The sequence below is a fragment of the Typopeltis vanoorti genome, chromosome 23, assembly GCF_054136105.1.
Source record: "Typopeltis vanoorti isolate ZY-2024b chromosome 23, IOZ_Tvanoo_1.0, whole genome shotgun sequence".
Taxonomy (NCBI): domain Eukaryota; kingdom Metazoa; phylum Arthropoda; class Arachnida; order Uropygi; family Thelyphonidae; genus Typopeltis; species Typopeltis vanoorti.
This window is the reverse complement of record NC_143571.1, coordinates 50,438,026-50,463,186: the sequence shown is the minus strand read 5'-3', so window position 1 is coordinate 50,463,186 and position 25,161 is coordinate 50,438,026. Positions and strand designations below refer to the sequence as shown.

Here is a 25,161-nt window from a genome sequence, read left to right as displayed (position 1 = left end):
TCTTTGATTACATTTTATCATTTATCATCAATAATAAACCCCCCCCCCCATAGTTTCTCTGTCTTCTCTGAATACACTATACTCTTAACATTCTATCGCACTAACTATATCATCTTCTATCAGCCATGTCTCACTAATGCCAATAGCCCTTGGTCAGTATGAACTAACCAATGCAAAAACTTCCCCCTTCCTTGTTCTGAATGCTTCCTGGCATTAGTTTACATAAAGTGCAAAAGCCCCTTAGGTCCACCACTGTCCTAACAGTTTATGATTATTATTATTACGGGTTTCTCCATGGAGTCAGTAGACTCATCACGGAAGATCCAAACTATCAAAACAATCATCATCATCATCATCATACGTATCAAAGGATTTAGGCCTAGTGTGGCCTGTTCCGGCCTTAGAAGTCATCATTGAATCGTTTAAGAGGACGTCCTGGTTTTCTTTTTCCTAATGGCTTGTACTTTAAGGCTTGTTTTGGTAATCTTTCTGTTTTCATTCTTTGAACGTGTTCCATCTATGTTTATATTTTTTAATTTTTTCAATTACTAGTTCTTGGTTTAATTCTTTCATAATATCTTCGTTTCTTTTGTGATCAAATAGGGTATACTTTGCAGTTTTTCTCATAAACTTCATTTCTGCTGTTGTTAATCTTTGTTTGTCTTTTTGTTTTATTGTCCAGATTTCGCTTCCATACATTAAGACCGGTAGGGCTAATGTATTGTATACTTTTAGCCTGGTTTGTTTTTGAACTAGGTTTGGTTTAAATATAGAGTTAATTACTCCTGTTATTTTTAAATATTTTGCAATTTTTATGTTTATATCTTTTTCATTTTCATAAGTGATCATACATCCTAGGTAGTTAAATGAATTCACCTGTTCTAAGATCTTGTTATCTAATACTATTTTAGTTCTTGCTGGATCTTGTCCTTTAAAGGCCATAGTTTTTGATTTTTCCGTTGATATTATCATACCATAATCTTTGGATATCTCATTTAGATTTAAAATAGCTTTCTGTAAGTTATCTTCAGAATTTGTAATTATTATTTGGTCGTCTGCAAAGAGGAGTGTTTAAGTTAACTGTAGGTGAAAGTTTAATTCCTTGATGTAAATTTTTACTCCATTTTATTATTATTTTATTTAAGTAGATATTAAAAAGAGTTGCTGAGAGGGGACATCCCTGTCGGACCCCTTGGTTTATCTCTCTTGTATATGATAGCTCATAATTTAATCTTATTTGTATTTGATTATTTTCATATATACTTGTGACAGCTTTTAGGATATTTGTCTTTCTTTTAATATGTTAAATAATATGTTTCTTTCTATCTAAACAATCAAAACCAAACAACAACCAAACTATCAAAACAATATCTATCATATCTCTTCTTGAATTCATTTACAGACGAAGAACTCACAACTGAGTCAGGCAATGCATTCCACCCACTAACCACCCTCCAAGCAAAAAATCTAGTTCTCACAGCCTTGTTAACCGCACTTTTCCTTAATTTCTGGGGATGACCTCTTGTTCTTCCATCACTATCACACAGCTGAATTCCCATGCATCGATCTTATAAAAACCTTTTAGTAATTTAAATGTTTCTATCATATCCCTCTTCTCTGCCTATCAACCAACCTCTGCAATCCACAAGCTCTCAATCTGTTATTGTAGAGAGCATTTTTTACATCACTCATCAACTTAGTCACTCTGCTCTGAACCCTCTCCACAACCTCCTCATCTCCAAGGAATTCAGGTGACCAGATTTGAGCAGTAATCCAAAAGTGGAAGTATAAATTTATAAAGGGGAATAATAACCTCTTTATCTCTGGATGTTAGTGTGTTCTTCAATAACCAAGTAATCCTATGTGCAATCTTGGACACCTTAGCAATGTGCCCTCTGAACTTCATCTCCCTATCTACCAACACCCCAAAGTCCCTCCCTAGCCTTATCAATCTCTTGGAGTACCGTTCCATCAATGTGGTACACGGTTGTTAATCTTTTAATCTCAAAATGTATAACTTTACCCTTTTCCACATCGAACTGACATCCATTACCTTTTGTCCATTTTGCCAGTTTATTTAAATCATCCTGCAAACCTCTCAACATCAACTTGATTTTTTATTGCACTACCCAACTTTGCATTATCAGCAAAGAACTGAATATCTCCCTTCAAGCCATTTCCTATATCATTTATGTACAAATTAAACAATAACAGCCCAAGCACAGAGCCCTGAGGCACACCACTGATCACCTGCCTCATCCTGGACTCTGTTCTCCATACCACCAGTTTAGTATCCATCCCCATCTGCTCTAATTTGTGCAACAGAATTCCATGGGGTATCCTGTCAAAAGCCTTAGCAAAATCCAGTAGTATCACTGTGTAGCCATTTCCCTTGTCCAACTCAGATGTCATTCTATTATAAAAAGTTAATAAATTGCTAAGGTAGGATCGACCTTTAACAAAACCATGTTGGCCCCCAAAAGAGTATCATATTCTGATCCATCCATTCTTGAATTCTGTCCTTAACCAACATTTCCAATACTTTTACCACCACTCCCGAGATGGTGATTGGTCTGTAATTAACTACCGCAGTCTTAGAGCCACCTTTATGCAAAGGAACCACTTTGCCTTCCTTCCACTCTCTAGGGACCATACCAGAGTTCAAACTTAAGTTCGTTGACAATTCCTTTGCACATTCAAGCAACACCTGAGCTGATATTCCATTTAAACCTACAGCAGTGTTTGCATTTAAATTCTGCAATATACTAAGTATCTCTGATTTATTAACTTCAATTCTCACATTGGTTGTTGCTACAGGTACAGAGATATCCTCACTTGGGTGATAGACTTTTAAAAAGTGATCACTCAGTAACTCTATTATTACATCTGAATTGGTCACCTCAATACCATCAGCACTCACTAAGGTTATCCTTCCAAAGTCATTCTTCCTTTTACTTGCCACATAGCAAGAACTCTTTGGGATTACCCTTGATCTCCTAAGGTAGGATCAACCTTAGAAGGTCTTCTCATAATCTGATTTAACTTTTCTTACTATGCTGGTAACCTTCCTAGCTTGAGCTTTGCACTGCTCATGGGTGTACTGATCGCCTTTCTCCTTGTAAATTCTCCATAACATTTTCTTTTTTTGATACTACTACTACTACTCATCCATCTAACGGCTACCTTATTTGTCTTCCTGACCATGGGAATACATTCTGATATTGCCTTCCTCAGATACCCGCTGATTTTATCCCCTGCAATATGTTCTGCCATGGGATGGCTGTAAGCTCGCTCCAAAGCTCGTTATAATTACATAACCTTTAGTTTCATATATACCCCTTCTTAAGAGAGAAATTCACAAATTTTGCAACCTCCCAAGTCAATAAGGTTATACTTCCAAAGTTATTCTTCCTTTTACTTGCCACATAGCAGAAGAACTCTCACATGATTGCTCTCACCAATTGGAGGTAACGAGGACGCCTTACTTATGCATATGTCCTCTAACCTTATGACCAGATCCAACACTCTCACACCATGAATCCCTTCAGTTATGTGCTGTTTCAAGTAATTATCTCTTAGAAGGTGTATGAATTCCATTTCCTTTTTGCCACATGATATTTCCTCCTTCCAATTGATATCACCATAATTAAAATCCCCCATAATAATCACTAACCCTGCACTCATTGCACTAATTTGCTGATGCATGAATTCAATATTACCCCCTGTACCCCCTAGCTAATAGCAGCAACCAACTGTATATTTGGTTGCATTGGTCACTATTTAACACCAGACAGCTTCAAGTGAACTATCATTCACACATCTATCCTCTTGATATACTACTTTCTTTGGCTGCAACTCATCAGCTATCATTAACAATACTCCTCCCCTCTGTTCCATCTTCTATCCTCCCTGAAAATACCATACCCATCACGTTCAATTAAAGTAACCACATCTTCTGCTGACAGCCAAGTTTCACTAATGCCTAAAACCATTGGTGAGATTGCACTGACTAATGCCAAAAATTCTTCCCTCTTATTTCGAATGCTTCTTGCATTAGAATACAAAAATTGCAGATTCCCTTTAGTTCTTTGACCAGCTTTAGAACTGATATACATTCTACTAATTTCAGTAGTCCCATGCCAATTTTTATCCACTCTATTCTTGAAATTATTCCACAAAAAAGGATCAACAAATATACATTCACTGCATAAGTTTCTCCTCTTACACTCAACCTTTTCAATTTAATTTCCCTGCCAAATTACTTCAACTTGTTCTGAAAACAGTAACTTCTTCAAATGCTTATGACCTTCCATGTTCAGATGCAACCCATCTCTTGCTTACAGTTGTCTTTTACCTTCAAACACACACTCTAGACATCAACAAATTCTAGATCTCTTTTTTTTGCACATTCTTGCAATCATGTCATTCATCATCATCGCTCATCTACTTAACTCATAATCGTCAAAACAAGGCAGCACACACACAATCCTCTCTTTGACACTTTACTTCTTTACGATATTATTATTACATCGCACCTCCAGGGAGTCCAAAGACTCATCGAGGGAGGGCATCTACTCTACAACTCTTCGTCTCACTACTCCACCAACCTTCATCATCTAACACCAAAGCCATCTACCACCGACTACCACCACTAGTACTTTCACAGACAATCACAAACATCCACGCCCACGGCAGGATTCGAACCCGCAATCTTTTGGCTGGAGAGCTGATACGCTGACCACTCGGCCAACCAGGCCAGCAATATCTAACAATGTTCTTAAATCTTTTGCTACCCGATTTATACTACCACTGGTTATTTGTACCCACCATAACTATCATCTTTTCTGCATCATGCCCTCTCTTTATTGCTAAAGTCACTCTCTTTATTGTTCCACCAGACAAGCACTCCTCAGGCATACCACTCTCCATACCCTTAATCATTGAATCACCATATATTATACCACTCATAAATTCATTCAAATCCAAACAAGCATCGCTCACAGCCTCATTTTCTGCACTATTCAGCAGACTCTCCCAGTTTCATTATTTTCCTCCAACACTCTTTTACTTACACCCTCACTTTCACAACATCTCATTTCTTCTAGACCGCTTGTGCTTTCATTCTGTTGACTCCCAATCACTTTTATACTATTCATTACTTCATCATTCACCAAAGCCTCTCCCTTACTTAAAGCTGTTCTAGTTACTTCATCTAAAGTAATCTCCATGCTCCTAATTTCTCTATTCAATACATTTAACTCAGTCTTCATATCCTGAACTTCCTTATTGAGCACTTCCAATCCCTCTTGCAAGAGATGAAGGTCGCTTTTCATTTTCACAAACTCCTGCCGAAGCTCTTCTGCTATGGTCCCAACGTTTGCTACCATTCCCAATCACTCTAGTCTATCTAGACACTTCTCACATACGTCAACATTTTCATTCTTCTCGTACTAACTATCCCATTCTGATTTGTTAACAGAAGTACTAACTGAGGCATTTTACGCTCATTCTTACACTCAGTTGCCTCACTGATATCTGTGTAACTGCTCAACAGTTTTTCCCCTCCCTGCTTTGCTTAGGAACTCCAGTGAGTTACAAGACTCAATGTGGGAGGCCCATGTCAGGCAACACAGTCTATTATCAAATTACTCCTTAAACTTGTTCATTGTGTGTGCATTTCTCTATGTCTGCTATTAAAATAACATATTCAAAAAATTTTCAAAAATTTTAATATTACCACAGCTTTCTCAGCCATCTTTAACCAGATAAGTCAACCTACTAATGTTACACAAATTAAAAAGAAAACTAAAAAAAATATATGAATTTATCAACTTACATTGTCATAATACAAGCCATCCCCTTTAACATAGACTTTATAGTTTTGGATGCCAAGTTCTTTTGTTAAACGAAACATCCTATTTTGAGTTACACCAACATATGATCCTCCCAAATCCACATATTTTACTTTTGGATCCTATATACAAATTAAAAAAAAAAAAATTAAGAACTCAACAAAACATTTTTAAGGAAAACAAATTATGAAAATTCTTGTTAGGTATCGCTCATATTTCATAAAAGTCGTACCACAATATTTACTATATTTTGTTCACCTATTTCATTAGTTTAATAAATAAATTTCATAAAAAATTTATTTCCATTTAAAAATAAAGGAAAATATTTTAACCTAGAGGAATCACACCTCATTCCCCAGTTTAGTACTTCCAAAAATAAATGTGTGTGTTTGGAATTAGCTAATATGGAAAAAAAACTATAACAAATATAACAAATTATTATTATTAAACAAGACCTCATGGAGTCAAAGACTCATCTGGGAGGTCCTTTTATCACATACACACACATCTCATCATGCCATGTCTTAAACACACTCAAACTCCCTGCAGACACCACACTCTCAGGCAAGACATTCCAATCATTCACAACTCTGCATGAAAAAAACCTGCTTCTCACTCCCCTACTCACACCTTCTTTATACAGTTTCCAGGGATGACCTCTGGTTCTCCCCTGATCTCCCACTATTCTCTGTAGAACTTCTCCACCATTGATCTTATATAACAACCCCTCACCAACTTGTAGGTCTCTATCATATCTCCCCTCTTCCTTCTCTCCACTAGACTCTGCAAATTACATCTTCTCAATCTTTCTTCATACTCAACATTCCAGAGGTCAGAAACTACCATAGTCAGTCGCCTTTGGATCCTTTCCAACATCTCTTCATCCTTCTGAAAACCCAGTGACCAAATCTGGGTACAATAGTCCATGTGTGGCCTAATCAAAGCCTTATACAATGGAACAAGAATCTCCCTTCTTCTACATGTCAGTGTCCTCCGCATCATTCCCAGAAGTCTTTGTGTTGTCTTCACAATTTTGGCGATGTGTCCCCTAAATTTTAGATCCTTATCCACTATCACCCCCAGATATCTTAATTTCTCTACTTCCAACAATATATTCTCACCAAGCATGTCAGATTGGTCAACAGGATTCAGGGATTCAGGATTGGCTGTCTGATAGGTATCAGAGAGTTGTGTATGGTGGAGCAGTTTCAAGAAGGCAGAGGGTTAGATGTGGGGTCCCACAGGGCTCAGTACTAGGACCTATATTGTTTAACCTTTATATCAATGACATTGCCAGTGGATTGCAAGGGGATATTCAGTTGTTTGCGGATGATGCGAAGCTGGGAAGGATTATTAGTAATGGTGCAGATGTGGTAGCCCTGCAAGAGGATTTAAATAAGCTAGATAGATGTGCAAATGAATGGGGATGTCAGTTTAATGCAGCAAATTTTAAGGTCTTGAGGTTTGGGAAACATTGATGGGATGCTGCATACTCTATGGGAGGAGTTATACTGGAGGAAGTAGGGGAGACAAGAGATCTGGGGTTGATGATTGATAGAAACGTGAAGTTTAGGGGACATATTGCAAAAGTGGTGAAGGTAACACAGAGGATTGCAGCAATCATGAGAAGGACACTGACCTGCAGAGATAAGAGGGTTATCATTCCATTGTATAAGTCTCTGATCAGACCACACTTGGACTATTGTTCTCAGATTTGGTCCCCAGGATTTGAAGGGGATAAATTAACTGTGGAAAGGATACAAAGACGGATGACAAAGATGGTTTCAGGACTGTACAAGGATAGTTATGAGGATTGGCTGAGGGAATGTGGACTGCAGAGTTTGGTGGATAGAAGGAGAGGTGATATGATTGAGACTTTTAAGCTGTTGACAGGTGGTTACAGGGTTGACACTGAGGAGTTCTCTCGCTTGGTTGAACAGCAGGAAGGAGTGATGACGAGGCCATCCCTGGAAGTTATGAAAGGAAACTGTGAGCAAGAGGGTAAGGAGTGGTTTCTTTGCGGGGAGGGTGGTTGAACAGTGGAATGCATTGCCTGATGGAGTGGTGGGAGTGAGAACGGTCAATGACTTTAAGGAGTGGTATGACAGACATAGTGTTTCTTAGGAAGGACCTCCCACGATGAGTTTTTTGACTCCATGGAGGCCTGAATAATAATAATAATAATAATAATAATAATCTTTGTTTTCCAAATTTTAAAACCTTACATTTTGCAACATTGAACTCACATCCCCCATTTGCTTGCCCAATCACTCAATTTATTCAAGTCTTCTTGCAAGGCCACAACATCTTCACAACCCTTTATGGTTCGTCCCAACTTTGCATCATCTGCAAACAACTGAATATCTCCATCCAAATCTTTGCCAATATCATTAATACAAGTTAAATAGTAATGGCTCTAAAACAGACCCCCTGAAGCACTCCACTAGTGATTTTCCTTTCCCTGGATATCACACCCCCATACACAACTTGTTGATACCTATCAGATAGCCAGTCTCCAATCCAATGCACTAATCTAATATCAAACCCCATCTGCTCTAGTTTGACTGTCAACTTATCATGAGGTACTCTAAAAGCTTTTGCGAAATCCAAGTATATTACTGTGTATCCTTCGTCTCTGTCCAAGGAAGCAGTCACTTTATTGTAATAAGTAAGTAGATTACTAAAACATGACCTCCCTTTAGCAAATCCATGCTGTCCATCAAAGATTATACCATTGTTGTCAATCCAACTCTGGATTCTAGTTCTCACAAGCTTCTCGAACAACTTAACCACAACACCTGACACAGAGATAGGCCTATAGTTTGATGCTTGAATTCGATCACCTCCTTTATGAACTGGCACAATCTTGCCCTCCTTCCACTCTTTAGGAATTTAACCAAGTGCAAGACTTGTATTAAAAAAATATGTCAAGGCCGGTGTTAACTCCCTGTCACATTCCTTCAGAATACGAGGTGATATATTATCAAGTCCCACAGCCTTATTTATATCTAGTTTACTCGACTCCCCAAACACCTCTTGCTCAGTTACAGTCAGTCTCTCCTCCCCATCATCAACTGCTCTCAATCTCTCCATGAAGTCCCATTCACAAGATAGAAAGATCTTTATGAACTGCTCATTAAGTATGTCAACCACACATTTTGCAACATCTATATTTATACCATTTCCTCCAATCAATGTCATCCTTCCATAATCATTCTTTCTTTTGCTGGCTACATATCGAAAGAACTCCCTAGGATTCTTTTTGGTTTCATTAGATAACTGCTGTTCATACCTCTCTTTAGCTACTCTCACCAACTAAGTCACCCTTCTTGCCTGGTCTTTGTAGACCTCTGGTTACTTCCATTTCTATTATGCTGCCTCCACAATGCCCTTTTTCTCTGTATTTCATGCTTAATCTCTTTATTCATCCATTTCACACCTACCTTATTTAACCTTCTCACCCATGGTATACATTTAGACATTGCATCTACTAAATAGTTTTTGAAAATCTCCCAAGCTGCATTGATCTCTTTTCCAGCTAACTCCTCATTCCATGCTACACCTGCAAGCTGTCTCCTGAGCTCTTCATAATCACCCCCCACCATTGTAGTTCCACATATAACCTTTTTTCACAGGGGTTCTTGTACTGCTGGCAACCACCCAGGTAATCACCTCATAGTTACTTTCACCAATTGGTGGATGATTTGACACCTCATTTATAATTACATTTCCCTTTCTTCTTCTTCATTTTAGAAGCCCTTGCAATTCCATCTGTTTCCTCTTGATCCCTGGTCATCCCATTTCTTTCCTGCCTACACATGCTCTCACCTCCTCTTGGAGCATCCACCTTTCTCACGCTGTGTACTCCTGTCCACCCTGAGCCTCCCCGTTTCCCTGCTCCCCTTGCACACCCATTCTCTCATTTTCTATACTCATACCACTCACTTCCCCATTCATTTCCACTTCTTCAATCTCTCCTGTCTTACTCTCCTGCTCTTCCACATCACTTCCTGCTTGATCTGATTCATTCTCTCTATTCACTTCTCTACCTTCCAGCAGGAGTCTCTCCATGCAACTCACACCATAACCACTCAAATGCAGTCCATTGCTCCCATACAGCTCAATTCGTCCCTCAAACTCATTCCACACATTAACAAAGTGTACTCCCATCTCCTCACACATTTCAGCCAGAATATCATTCATAATCCTTGCTCTCTGCCTCATTTCACCACAATCATACCTAGGCAACACACTGACTACCCATCCTGTCACGCTATTCTCTTTTATCTTTCCGAGCAGTCTCCTGACATTCATTTTGACATGCTCTTTGTTCTCTCTCAAATCATTTGTACCAATTAATACAATTTACTCTTTTGCTCGCTCCCGCCTCATATCCAATGCCTCAATCACTCAACTCATTTTACCGCCTGGAAAACATACTTTGTGCATTTTATCCTCTAGCACACCTTTAATAATGAAGTCACCATACAACGCCACTCGCTCATCTTTCGTTAACTCTTTCATGCCATCATGATTTATTTTAATAGTTTTGACCTGAATTCTCTTAATTTCATTCTGCATCCATTTCATTTCTTGCCTCATCCAATCCAGTTCACCTTCCGAATCTTGCGAAACATTCTATCATTAAATCTTTCTAACTTTCTAACTAACTCTCGACTCCCTCTTCTCACTTTCCCTCTCATTTATCTTTCTTTGTTTCTGTACTTTCGGACTAACATGTGTCCAACTTTTGCTATCATTCTTCTCACTTTTACTGTCATTCATCTTTCTTTGTTTCAGTACTTTCGATCCAACAAGTGTCCAACTTTTGCCATCATTCATTCTTTTTTCGCTATCATTTATTCTTTCAATTTTTTTCACTTGCGATTTCTGCATCATGCCATTTCTTCTTTCATTCGTTCTCTCAATTTCGTTCTTTCCGCCTCACTTTCATCCCTTTTAACATCCGTTACGGTTTTCAAATCGCTCTTTTTTTTTTCCTGATTTTTTAACATTTTTTTCCTTTCTTCTCACCATCCTTCTCTTTCAAATGTGCACTCACGACACAATCGGTACTAACACTTTCTGTAATCAATTTCTTATTTGCATTCATCAGCTCCTTGTTCAGGTCACACTTCGCACACACCCTTCTTCCATCCGCACTAAACATCCACAAATCATTTATGTAATCGAAGAAATACATATAACAGACTTCACACTTAACGAAATGACTGAAATCTAAATTAAAATCATGGAATGACAATGCAGCTACTATTTTTTTTCTCTCCGCAGGTTACTAGGTCTAATAATAACGATTTCGTAATTTAGTTTAGGCAAGAAAAATCCCCCACACTAATAATACTGGTAGCGTACACGTTTACAGCTGCTCTTACTCAAACAGTTACGTATATATACTTAATTATTCCTAGTAAAACTCATCTCTGAATGAATTGCCAGAGTCAGTTGCTAGCACTTTGTCTGTTAATCAGTTTGAGGAGCGGTACAATACATTGTGTGGATAATTTGGGTCTCCAGTAGTGAGTCTTCAGACTCCGTGGAGGTGTCCATACAATAATAATAATCTTCCAAGTGATAATTTGTTATACTTATTATTATTAATATTAATAATAATAAGTATAACAAATTATCACAACGGTACAATTATAACAAATTGTACCGTTCCTCAAACTGATTAACAGACAAAGTGCTAGCAAGTGACTCTGGTAATTCATTCCATTCATTCACAATCAACAAGTGAAAAATGTAGTCCTCATGCCTCTACTAACCACACTTTTACTCAACTTCCAGGGATGACCTTTCGTTCTACCCCATCTAGCCAAGTACTGAAACATATCCCCTGCACCAATCCTATAAAACCCTTTAAGTAACTTAAATGTTTCTGTCGTATCCCCTCTTTTTCGCCTATCAACCAACTTATGCAGTCCACACACCTTCAGTCTGTCCTCATGGGAAACATTCCACAGACCACTCACATTCTTCGCTGATCACTTCTGAATGCTCTCCACCACTTCCTCATTCCCAAGAAACCAGGGAAACCAGACCTGAGCACAATAATACAGATGTGGACATATTATTACTATTATTACTGGCAACTCCAGGGAGTCCTTAGACTCATCAAGGGAAGCCCTAAACATCATGTGCACACAACAATTCAACATTCTCACAGTATCTATCATACCTTGCCTTGAACTCATTCACTGTCATAGCACCCGCAACAGACTCTGGCAGCTTATTCCACTCATTTACCACTCTAAAAGTAAAGAACCCAGCTCTAGCGCCCTTGCTAACCACACTCTTGCCCAGCTTCCATAGATGTCCCCTAGTTCTTCCACCACCAGTCCTGATTTCAAAAATATCCTCTAAATTAATCCTATAGAAACCCTTCAGCAATTTGAATGTCTCAATCATATCTCCCCTTTTCCACCTATCAACCAATTTCTGCAATCCACAAATCTTCAACCTGTTCTCATAAGATTCATTTCATAGACCTGCTTGGTCTATGGAATCATCTTGGTCACTTGCCTCTGGATCCTCTCCACCTCCTCATCAAGAAGAAACCTAGGTGACCAAATCTGGGCACAGTAATCGAGATGAGGTCTTATCAAGGCTCGGTACAGAGGAACAATAACTTACTTGTCTCTGCTCGTCAAAGTATTTTTCAGCAACCAAGTGATTTGATGAGCTGATTTAGCCACTTTTGCAATGTGTTCTCTAAACTTCATCTCCCTATCCACCAGGTCTTATCAAGGCTCGGTACAGAGGAACAATAACTTACTTGTCTCTGCTCGTCAAAGTATTTTTCAGCAACCAAGTGATTTGATGAGCTGATTTAGCCACTTTTGCAATGTGTTCTCTAAACTTCATCTCCCTATCCACCAACACTCCCAAGTCTCTGGCCTCATCAATCTCCTGGAGTACAGTTCCACCAATGTGGTATACTGCTGCTAATCTTTTCACTCCAAAATGCATAACCTTACATTTTATCACATTAAATTGATATCCATTCTCTTAGCCCAAAACTCCAATCTATCCAAATCGTCCTGCAAGATTTTGACATCTTCTGCATTCATTATTGCCCTACCCAACTTTGCATCATCAGCGAACAAATGAACTGTTCCTCTTAGATCCTTCCCTATATCATTAATGAACAAATTAAACAGCAGTGGTCCTAGAACAGAACCCTGCGGCACACCACTAGTCACAGGCTGTCTTTTGGACTCTACTCCTGAATAAACTACTCTTTGATATCTCTCCATAAACCACCCACCTATCCATCTCACCAGCCCTATATCCATTCCCATATGTTGTAGTTTACAGATTAGATTTCCATGTGGTATCCTGTCAAATACCTTAGCCAGGTCCAGCAGTATCACTGTAAACTCATTACCCTTATCCAGTTCAGCCGCCACTGTGTTATAAAACTTGAGCAAGTTACTGAGGCATGATCTACCCTTCACAAAGCCATGCTGTCTCCTGCAGTATCTCATTTTCATCAATCCATTCCTGTATTTTCCTCTTGACTACTTTCTCTACCTTGATATGCTGATTGACTCCTGATATGCTGATCGGTCAGTAATTTGCAACTGTAGTCTTGGATCCTCCTTTATGCAGTGGAACTATTTTCCCCTCTTTCCACACTTCCAGGACTAAACCAGACCCGAGACTCAGATTAAATAACATGGTCAAGGGCAATGATAATTCTTTAGCCGCTTCACGCAAGACCCATGCCGGTATATCATCCAATCCCACAGATGTATTCACATTAAAGTTCTGTAACAGACTATTCACCTCCACTTCATTCATCACAATTCCCATATAAACTAATGGTTCCTTCATTTTTTCAATGTCACCACCTGGATGATATACTTTTGCAAAGTGCTCACTCAGTAACTCCACTATATCGACTGATTCAGAGACCTCCTTACCATTGTCATTCCTTAAAATCATTTTGCCATGTACAGTTTTTTTTTTTTTTTTGCTTGCAGCATATTGAAAGAACTGTTTGGGACTCTCTCTTTAGCTTGCATAGCTAGTTTCCTTTCATAATCCGCTTTTTCTTTTTTTACCATGCTCGTTACCCTTCTGGCCTGTGCTTTATACCATTCATGTGCCTGCAGGTCACCTTTCTCTTTAAATTTCCTCCGCATAGCTAGTTTCCTTTCATAATCCGCTTTTTCTTTTTTTACCACGCTCGTTACCCTTCTGGCCTGTGCTTTATACCATTCATGTGCCTGCAGGTCACCTTTCTCTTTAAATTTCCTCCACAGTTGTTTCTTTTTTGCAGCTCAAGCTTAATGGTGTTATTCATCCATTTAACCCCTACTTGTTTTACTATTCAGACCCTACGTATACAATCAGCTATAACCTCCTGTAAATGCTCTTTGACTACTTCCCATGCTCTATCGACATCCAGCCCTTGCAGTTTTACATGCCATGGCACTGAACGAAGCAATCTCCTAAGCTTGTCATACTTTCCAGCACGGTAATTCCACATATACCCTGTCTTAATCGAAAATTCCACACCTTTAGCCACCTCCCAGGTCAAGACCTTATGATCACTCTCACCAATAGGCTTATTTCATCGGACTTAGCTCCCTGTGATTTCTAGTTGTTTCCAAAATTAAAGACTACACTAAAAGGACAAAGATTTTCATTCGCTGGTATCCAGCATAATGTGATAAAGGAACTCGAGAGTATTCTGGAAAAAGAGTTCCAGGCCTCTTTCTAAAAATGGGAACACTGTCTAAACCAGTGTATAAATGCATAAGGGGACTACTTCGAAGGCGACAGTAGCCACTAATGTACAGGTCCAAACATAGGTTTTTTACAGGTGCATTCTGGGAATTAAATTGCCACACCTCATATTTCCTGGAGTACAGTGCCATCAATGTGATACACGGCTTCTAATCTATTTATCCCAAAATGCATAATTTTATATTTCTCCACATTAAACTGATACCCATTATCTTTTGCCCAAAGTGACAGCTTATTTAAATCATCCAGCAAGCTTTCCACATTGCCTTGATTAACTATTATTCTACCTAATTTTGTGCCATCGGCAAATAACGAAAACATTTCCTTTCAGGTTATTTCCTATATGATTTATGTACAAATTAAACAGCAATGGTCCCATCACTAAACCTTGTGACACACTAGTCACCTATTTTTGCCTCGATTCCCCCCCCATATACCATTTTTTGATATCTGTTTCTGATGACAGCAGAAATCACTAGTGACAGTTTGGCAGGAAGGCAGTAGCAAAGCCATGGTAGACAGTGCCTTTAACACAATGCATTTAAGATTGTATATGTGTGTGTGAGAGAGAGAGAGAGAGAGAGAGAGATGTTGAAAGTTTATTTTTCACTTGGTTAGACTATAATAAATTTAGTTTAATCCTTTATCCAAGTGTGAGCAAACAAAGTTTGCACCTGAAAGTATCATCAGGACTGGGGTAAGGTGGTACAACACCGGGAAACTCGTTGCATCACTCCTAATCTCAGTATCTCCCATAATGCAAAACACATCTCCTTGTGGATATGTATAATGTTATGCATTAAGGGAAGGGCCACTGTCCAGACTGGTTTCGACCTTTATTGAGGTCTCTTCAGTGGGAGCCAGGCCCAAGTGGAGATACCAGGCAGAAGCATTAGCATGGTCATCTCTACCTGTTGTACCACCTTACCCCAGTCCTGAAGATCCTTTCAGGTGCAAACTTTGTTTGCTCACATTTGGATAAAGGATTAAACTAAATTTATTATAGAGAGAGAGAGAGAGAGAGAGAGAGTGAGAAAAACATGAACAGGAAAAATATATAATTGAGATCCAAAGGAAGCTATAAATGAAATGTGTCAGCAAAATAACACAATGAGCATAGAAGCACATGGGAAGTATTTTATGTAGGAGATGAATTTCATTGGCTAGTGTGAGACCAATCCCACTTATTGAAACCCTGAATTGGTTTTGAAAAGTTCTGTTTGGCCTCTAGAGCAAGATTTCCAGACTATGTAAAAAAATAAATAAAAGTACAAAAATATATAAAATTAATAAAAATAGAAAAAAAATCCTTCAATTACCCACAGTATAAATGTACTATAGGTTTACAAAAACCTTTCGTGGCCAAAAGTCACATTTGGGGGGGGGGGGGGGTAGAATTATCGGAGATTTTAACAAATGAGTTTTAGATTTTGCTAAAATTACTAAAGTTTTGCTTAGACTGGCCATCATGAGGTTCAGGTTAAGATGATGTAGAAGAGCTCAGCACTCTCTTACAATACAATATATTCTTACAATCTATTTCTTACAATATATTCTCACCAATTGTATACTCTACATTTCTGTTTTATAATCTTTGTTTTCTGAATTTTAAAATCTTACACTTTGCAACACTGAACTGCCAACTCCATTCCTATTCACTCGATCTATTGTCTATTCAAGTCATGTGGCATTCTATCAAATATTCTATCAATAATATAAATATACAACCATGTATACATTCCCCTTGTCCAATGCATATGTCACTGTGTTATAATAAGTAAGCAAACTGCAGAAGCAGAGATAAGTAAGCAGATTAATAACCATCAACTGTCCCATTTTGATATCATCATTTTCTGATATCTTTAAAAAGCTGTTATCATAAGTGGTAGAAAAAATCGGTAATTCATGAAATGTCTGTGAGCCATTTCTGTAACTCAATAAGTCTTTCATGTTTTCTTAGCAGTGCAAATTAAAGCTATATACTGTGTGTGTGTGGAGAGAGAGCTACATACTCTACGAGAGTGGTCTGAAAAGTTCTCGGCCTACCAATGAAAAAACGAATTTATAATTTCAAAATTATTTTTATTTTTCAACATAATCTCCCTTAAGACTAATACATTTATTCCTGTGATGCTCCAGTGCCATTATCCCATCCCTGTAGTGGTTCTCAGTAAGATCTGCAAAATATCCCTCTACAGCCGCAATCATCTCTTGATTCAAAGAAAAATGCTGATCAGCGAGAAAGAGTTTTAATTTTGGGAAGAGATAGAAATCAGAAAGAGCCAAATCTGGGGAATAGGGTGGATGTTCCAACAATTCATAGTGCAGATCCCTAAATTTTCCCATTGCCAAAACACCTTTGTAGGCAGGTGCATTGTCCTGATGAAAGATGATTTTTTTCTTCTGCAAACAAGGTCTTTTCTCATGAATTTTTTCGTCTAGTCTGGTTAAAAGATCGGAATAATATTTCCCAGTTATTGTTTACCCTTTTCAAGATAATTAATAAACAAAATGCCTTTAGCATCCCAAAACACCGATGTCATAACTTTCCTGCTGATGGAACTGACTTTGTGTTCTTTGGCACTGAACGACAGGCTTCTGCCCACTGTTTTCACTGCTGTTTGGATTCTGGTGTGCAATGGTGAATCCAAGTCTCATCTATAGTAATAAATCGACATACAAAATCAGTTTTATCTTGCTAAAATCCTCCAAGCACTGTTCAGAGATTTTCATGCGAGTGCGTTTTTGATCTGCTGTGAGCAAGTGCAGCATCCATCTTGCACAAAGCTTTTTCATTTTCAATTCTTCATGCAAAATATATCCTTTCTCTGATCTAGAGTATTTTCAATAATATGGTGACCATTTTACTACTTGTATATGGAAAATATATGAATCATGCAATAATTCATTGTGTGCACCGCTTTGTGTGGTGAAACTGTGATGCAGACAGATAGTCTAGAGTAGGCACCTACTCTAGACTATCTGTCTGCATCACTCAATCCATCAACTACAACGAACCACAACTACTTCCATCATCTACACCAAAGCCATCTACCACCCAACATCACTAGTATTTTCACAGACAATCACAAATATCCATGCCCACAGTGGAATTCAAACACACAGCCGTTTGGCTGGAGAGCAGATATGCTAACTGCTTGGCCAACCAGACTGGTTTATTTCTTGTCAAGTACAATATAAAGGTCTGTATACATATCTACTTAGTATATAACTTTAAATTTCCATGTTTTTATCAATGGCCTTTTCAACAGTGGAATGAAGATTATCATCCTCATTGTCAGTATGCCATTGATTCAAAATTTGTGTGTCATGGATTTATTTTGTAGCATTCACACAGTAATGCATGCACTTATTTTTATACATAGCATGAATAGAAATAAGATATATAGTTTTCTACTGCCCAGAACTTCAGAGTTTTCAGAGTCGAAACCATTACCCATATTATCACTATTCATACATTTTAGTAAAATTATGAAGACTACAACCGTGTTAGGAATAATTACTTTAAATTCGTGATGTTTCGACCTTCATATTAAGGTCATCATCTGGAGTATACACATATATCAAATTGATCAAATCATTGTCACTATGGCTTACTGTTAGAAATGTAATGTAGCTGGTCTTTATATATATATATATATATATATATATAGGATTAAAACCAAGTTTATTTATACAAAATTACTTGGTATCTTGAATACATAATATACCCAAGTTAAAAAACTTTCTACATATATATATATATATATATATATATATACTGCAATACATTATGGGTGAGGTCACTAACCAAACTGGTTTCAACCTTTTTTAAGGTCTCCTCAGTGAGTATAATGTATTGCAGTATACATCTCTTAGTGAGATGTGCTTTACATTATGGAAAATATTAAGATTAGTGATCAGATCTTTACCCACCTTTATAATGAGTTGCCCTGGTGTTGCACCACCTTTAGACTTGAACTACGTTTCAGGCGCAAACTTAACTCTTTGCTTACTTGGGATTAGGAGTAAAATAACCAAGTTTATAAAATTACTTGGTAACCCTAATATATATATATATATATATATATATATGTATATATATCTATATATATATAGATATATATACATTTTTTTTTAATTCTTTGGGCATTAATTTTTATAAAGTTTTATTTTTCAACTTTAAAATCTGAATCTCTAAGATTTCATAGTTCTCTTTTCATGGCATCTTCATACTTCCTCAAATCTAGTTCTCTCAATCTGCACAAATATTCTCAATAACAGAGACAGAAAGAATTTAATATTGCTCACATAAATGGATGTAATTATCTGTTTCACTAGATAGCTTTTTTTTTAATATATATATATATATATACAGGGTGTTCGGGATAAATTTGACATATTTATAATTAATTATATTTTTCCGTAAGTTACATGTATTAACACACACTTCTCTTCATTTAAAAGTTTGGACCCTTCTTCATTCATATACAAGATGTCAGAAAGGATGGATAGCTGGAACCCACCTGAATCATGGAAGAGAATAACTTGTATCATGATGATTCGTGCCCGCCATCAAAATAAGGATATTACGACTGCTGCCCAATGCTCCCTGAATACAGTAAAAACAATCAGGCATGAACTAGAGACTTGCAATGGTGACTACGAGGATGTAGCAAGAAGAAAGATCCCTAGCAGACGATCTGATTGCGTTCGTACAGCAGAATTCCTCGCAAATCTGCAGGAACAGGTGTTGAAGAACCCTGGCATTGGAATTCGGGCTTTGTTCGTGGAGTTGCTAACTGTAGTCAAGCCCTGGATAACAAGGGTAGCCAATGGTAGGCCGTATGTATGGCAGCAGGATTCGGCCCCTTGCCACACCTCTGGGAAAAGTCAAAAATGGTTGTCTGAAAATTTCTACGACTTCACCAGTCCAAATGTTTGGCCTCCAAACTCCCCAGACCTTAACCCCATGGATTATTTTGTATGGGGTGTAGTTGAAAAAGACACCAATCGCACTTCCAGTAATACAAAAGCCCAGTTAATGGATAAAATTAAAACAGTTTTTGCGGCCCTTCCCAGGGAGACTGTAGCATCAGCTTGTTCGAGGTTCCGAAGCAGAATTGAAGCTGTGATCGATGCTAATGGTGGTTATTTTGAGTAAATCTTGTTGATAGTATTGTAATTAACTCTGCCTGTAATGTTTTTTTGTCAATTCATTAAATTTAATAGATACAAAGAAGATTTTCTTTTTCCTTACGAAACTGTCAAATTTATCCCGAACACCCTGTATTAGGCCTGTGTAGCTCAATGGAAGTGGCGCTTGCATCCTTTATGCGTGGCTGTTCAAAGTTAGACCTAGGTTCAAACCTAGTCGCCGATTGGAGGAACTTTTTCTAAGCCTATCTTCGACTGGTTCCCGAATTAGTCGATCTCTGGCATGGGCAAGCAGGTTTTTCCTCCTGGAAACTCGGGTTTTTCCTCCCATAAACTCAAGAAAATCGACCATAGTACCCACATTATTTCAGACAATAACATATCCTGTTAGGATTATGCACCAGGAGATGGCAGCACTTGTTTGTTGGTCTCTTCAATCAGTAGCTGTGTATAATTAGTGATAGACATGGGCCAGCTATCTCTGATTGGCTACCAATGGAGATTCAACTGCCCACTCAGTCTCCAAAAGCTAGATAAGGTATAAAGGCCTCGCCTTCTCCCTATTAGGGAATAAAAGGTGTTAGCTGATTTATTTATTTATTTTATATATATATATATATTTAATTACTTACATGTTTGGTTAGGGTACGCCCACCTACTCTGCCCCTGGCTTCCAAAACAAGAACTTTCACTCCAGATTCTTTCAACCATTTTGCAGCAGCCAAACCTTAAAAAATACATATATTTTGAATCAACCAGACCAAATCACTGATAACATTACTACAGGGTGGCCCATAAGTCATGAGACTTTCTGTAGAAAGAGCCCATCTTTGTGAAGCTGAAATTGGAAGCCATTTGAGTGATGTGGTTTTAATACCTAATAAAAAAAATCTGGATATGTTACTTCACAAAGAAGGGCCCTTTCTATGCCATGTTCCATGAATTATGGGCCACACAGTGACTTATGGGCCACACTGTATTATCATTAATGAGAAATATAAATAAATAAATCCTCTAAATGTCTTTTTCATTCAACTAAAGTGGCACTAGTTTGAGCTTTTACTTTAGAAAGCTGGCTGGTAGACTGCTGGTCTCCTCCCACACCTAGGTTGAGTGCATTCCCACAGCATGCTAAATGAGCAACATTTCCTAATCCCAACTAGTATTTTCATGTGTGTTCCACATGAAAATAATACATGATTGCCTTAAGATAATACAGAGAAAAATACAAGAAAGCTAAGTTTTTGTGTAAAAATAACTAAAAAAAAGACTTTGATAAGAAAAATAAGATATTGCATGGGTTGCAAAATGTTGTGGAGGCTACTGGTAAAAAAAAAAAATACCTTACAAATAGAGAGTGCTGTGAAAGGAATCAGATGTGATAAAAAAGTGTTGTGAAAACTGAAAATAAAATATTCTGGATTTTATTATTAAAACCTCCATGGAGTTAAAAGACTCATTGTGGGAGGTCCACTGTTGCACAGTTTATCATACCACACATTAAATCTGTTCACTGTCTCACCTCACCACACTCTCCAACAAAGCATTCCAATCACTCACCACTCTCTATGCAAAAAGAGTGGTGAGTGATTGGAATGTTCTCTCCCTATCTTCATCCATCCATTTTGTGGGATGCAGTGCTTGCAGTATGTATGCGTCCTGGAAGTTGGATAGGTGAGAGAAGGGGGGAGTACATATATGCACAAAATGTAGACAATGGGAAGAACTTAGTGAGTTAGAAATTACCATAACTGACCCCGTTGTGTCATGGGCAAGAGAATCTCAACCTAGAGAGAGACGAGTAGTGTGATAGAGGGTGAGAATAACGAACGAAATATGAATGAAAAAATAGGAGTGGGGAGTGGGGAAAGTTTGAATGATTGTGAAGTTTTCAGAGATGCTCTTAATTGGGAGGATGAATGGTGAGCAAAAGTGGCTACCTTGCAAAGGGAGATAGATGAACTGAAAGAGGAGATGAATGACTCGGGAATGGGATGAGAAGTGTGAAAGATGAGATTAGGTGAATGGAAGAGATAAATGCAAGGCGAATCAGAGTAGGAGTGAGAGAGAGTTAAGGGAATGATAGAAGAAGAGAGAATAGAAACAGTAGAAGAGAGGGAATGACAAAGAGTTATGAGAATGATAGAAGAGGAGAGAATAGAAACAGTAAAAGAGAGGGAAAGAGAGAGTTATGGGAATGATAGAAGAGGAGAGAATAGAAACAGTAGAACAGAGGGAATGAGAAGAATGTGAGAGAGTGCTGAAACCAGGGATAGAGTGATGCCAGGATGGCAGGTAAGTAGGGGAACACAGAGAAAGTGTTAGAAGATAGAGAGAGAGAGAGAGAGTGAGGGATGCAGGCGAGTGGTAAGAGGTGTGTGATGTATGGAGACTCTATGATCCGTGGTGTGCAAGATAGAATGCATGAGGAGTGTTTGCCTGGAGGAACGATAGAAAGTGTGGCTATGGCAATTAAGTGGGGTGAAAGGATGGATGAGATGATTGTGATGGTTGAGAGGCAGTGAAATCAGGTAGCGAGAGATCTGAGATTCATGCTTGAGGTTGTAAAAAAGAAAATGCAGAGAGGAAAGATAGTGTGTATGCTGCCCAGGTATGATAATGACAAGCTAAGCAGAAGAGCAGTAATAATGAATAGCATAATAGCCACAATGTATCAGAAGAGAGGATTGGAATATTTGGATGCTTGGAGGGCATTTGAGGACAGAAAGGAACTGTATGTAAGAGACCGCTTGCATTTGAATGAGGAAGGCATCTAGAGAGATTGCTGTTTTCTGAACAAGTTGGTGTGTCAATGCAGGGAAACTAGAATTATTCCTGGGTGGATGGTAGCAGGGGTGGCCTCTTGTGAGAATGGTGCTTGGGGCATTGAATCCACTGGATTCAGACTCCACCGAATCCAGTGAAGTCTGGAGGAGGATAATGATAGGTATAGAAACACTGACATTTTTATGCTTTATACTAATGCCAGGAGTATCGAGAATAAAGGAGATGAATTGGTAGCACTGATAGCATCAGCCTGGACAAAGATTATTGGGATCTCTGAGATGTTGTTGATGGAAGATGATATAATAACAGGAATAGAAGTAGCAGGGTACAGCATTTTTTGGCAGGATAAGAGGAGAAAAAGTGCTGGTGGAGTACTGCTTATGATAAGTGATGACTTATGTCCTCTAAGAGTGGAGGCTTTAGAAGGCAGTGAGACTAATGGTTTTGAAAGCATATGGTATGAGGTAGAGGGGGCAAGACAGGATATTTAGTGGGGTGAAGCAGGGTGAGGAGCAGGAGATCTTTAGGCAGTTGAGCTTGGCAAGTGCAAGAAAAATGATGGTTTGGGGAGATTTTAACTACAGCAGTATAAGTTGGGAAAATGCATGTAGTAATAAGGGAATGGATTTCTAGAATTCTTAAAGGACAAATGTCTTAGGCAACATGTAATAGAGGGAACAAGAGGTGCAAGAGTTTTGGATTTGGTCATAGCATCAGAAGAGCTAATTATAACTGAGATGACTTCTCTTCCCCCCAGGTGGAGAGAGTGACCATGTGGTTTTGACTTGGAAGATGAATAGACATGCAGGAGTATCAAAGAAAAGGGAACGTATGTGGAATTATAAGGCAGGTGATTATAATAGTCTTACATATCAACTTGGGGCAGTTCCATGAAGGGCAGAATTCGAATCTCGTGATATCATTAGTGCTTGGGAAATTGTGAAGGAATATTTGTTAGCAGCAATAATAAGCTGTATTCCACAAGTGAAGAAGCAGGCACATTTTGGTGTAAAGTCGATGACAAACAATATCAAACAGGAACTGCAGGTGAAAAAGAGGTTATGGAAGAGGTATAAGGAGAGGGGTGGAGAGCAGATGCATGAAGAATATAAGACTAAGGCAGGAGAGTGACTAAGGAAGGCAAAACTAAAGTAAAGGTAAGGAAGGCAAAACTGGAATATGAGAAGAGATTGGCACTAAGATCCAAAGAAAATCCTAGGGAATTTTTTAGCTATGTGGCCAGTAGGAGAAATGATTATGGAAGAATGACACTATGGGATAAAAATGGGAATACAGTGACTGATGCAGATAACAGTGGAGTTGTTAAACAAAAATTTTATTGGAGTATTTCATCCTGGATAAGAAGGTTTTAATACTAGAGGGATAGGGCAAGTTCAGAGTTTAGAGGTGCAAGAGGAGAGTGTGTTCCAAATATTGAATACTCTGGATGTCAGTAAAGCTGTGGGACTGGATGGTATTTCACCAAGGGTTTTGAGAGAATGTGCTAAAGAACTGATGGCGCTGTTGACCTGGCTCTTCAATAAATGTCTGCCTGCAAGAAAGGTACCCATGGAATGGAAGGAAGGTAAGATAGTGCCATTGCATAAGGGGAGTAGCAGACTGTTAGTGTCTAATTATAGGCCAGTTTATGTGTCATTCATCAGTAGTTGTTAAGGTGTTGGAGGAATTAGTGAAGGACTATATATAGTGTTGGGGTTATTATCTGTGAGAATCAAAATGGATTTGTTAAGGGGCACTCTTGCTTTAGTAATATGATTGCCTTTTATAATAAAGTGACAAGAGCAGTTGATGAGGGAAAGACATATACTGCCATTTTTTTGGATTTTGCAAAGACATTTGACAGGGTGCACACATGATAAGCTGATATTTAAGTTTTAGCACATGGGTTTAGATGTCGGATTAGTCAACTGGATTCAGGATTGGCTGTCTGATAGGTATCAGAGAGTTGTGTATGGAGGGGCAATATCAAGGAGACAGAAGGTTACAAGTGGAGTACCACAGGGCTCAGTAATGGGACCTGTATTGTTTAACCTTTATATCAGTGACATTGTCAGTGGATTGCTGGGGGATATTCAGATACTTGCAGATAATGTGAAGCTGGGAAGAGTTATTCTAATAGTGCAGATGTGGCAGTCCTGTAAAAGGATTTGAATATACTAGACAGACGGGCAAATGAATGGGGATAGCAGTTTAATGCAACAAAATGTAAAGTCTTGAAATTTGGGATACATCGGTGGAAGGCTGCATTCTTGATTGGAGGAGCTGTACTGGAGAAAGTAGGGAGACAAGAGATCTGGGGGTGATGATTGATAGAAACCTGAAATTCATGGATCATATTGCAAAGGTGATGAAGGTAACCCAGAGGATTGCTGCAATACTGAGAAGGATGCTGACCTGCAGAGATAAAAGACTTATCGTTCCATTGTATAAGACCTGACCACACTTAGACTATTGTTCTCAAATTTCATTCCCAGGATTTGAAGTGGATAAATTAACTGGAAAAGGTACAGAGACGGATAACAAAGATGGTTTCAGGACTGTACAATGTCAGTTACGAGGATAGGCTGAG

The 25,161-nt window shown here is 38.3% G+C and overlaps 1 protein-coding gene across 1 annotated transcript in view; it reads right to left on the bottom strand.

Moving 5' to 3' along the window:
- Positions 1–25,161, bottom strand: part of LOC150093842 (amine oxidase [flavin-containing] A-like) — a 166,888-nt gene that overhangs the window by 77,313 nt on the left and 64,414 nt on the right. The window contains exons 2-3 of the mRNA XM_090412535.1: positions 20,417–20,511; positions 5,837–5,974 (exon numbers count right to left, since the gene is read on the bottom strand). Of these exons, the coding sequence (XP_090268661.1) occupies positions 5,837–5,974; positions 20,417–20,511 (233 nt within the window). The remainder of the gene's footprint in view (positions 1–5,836; positions 5,975–20,416; positions 20,512–25,161) is intronic.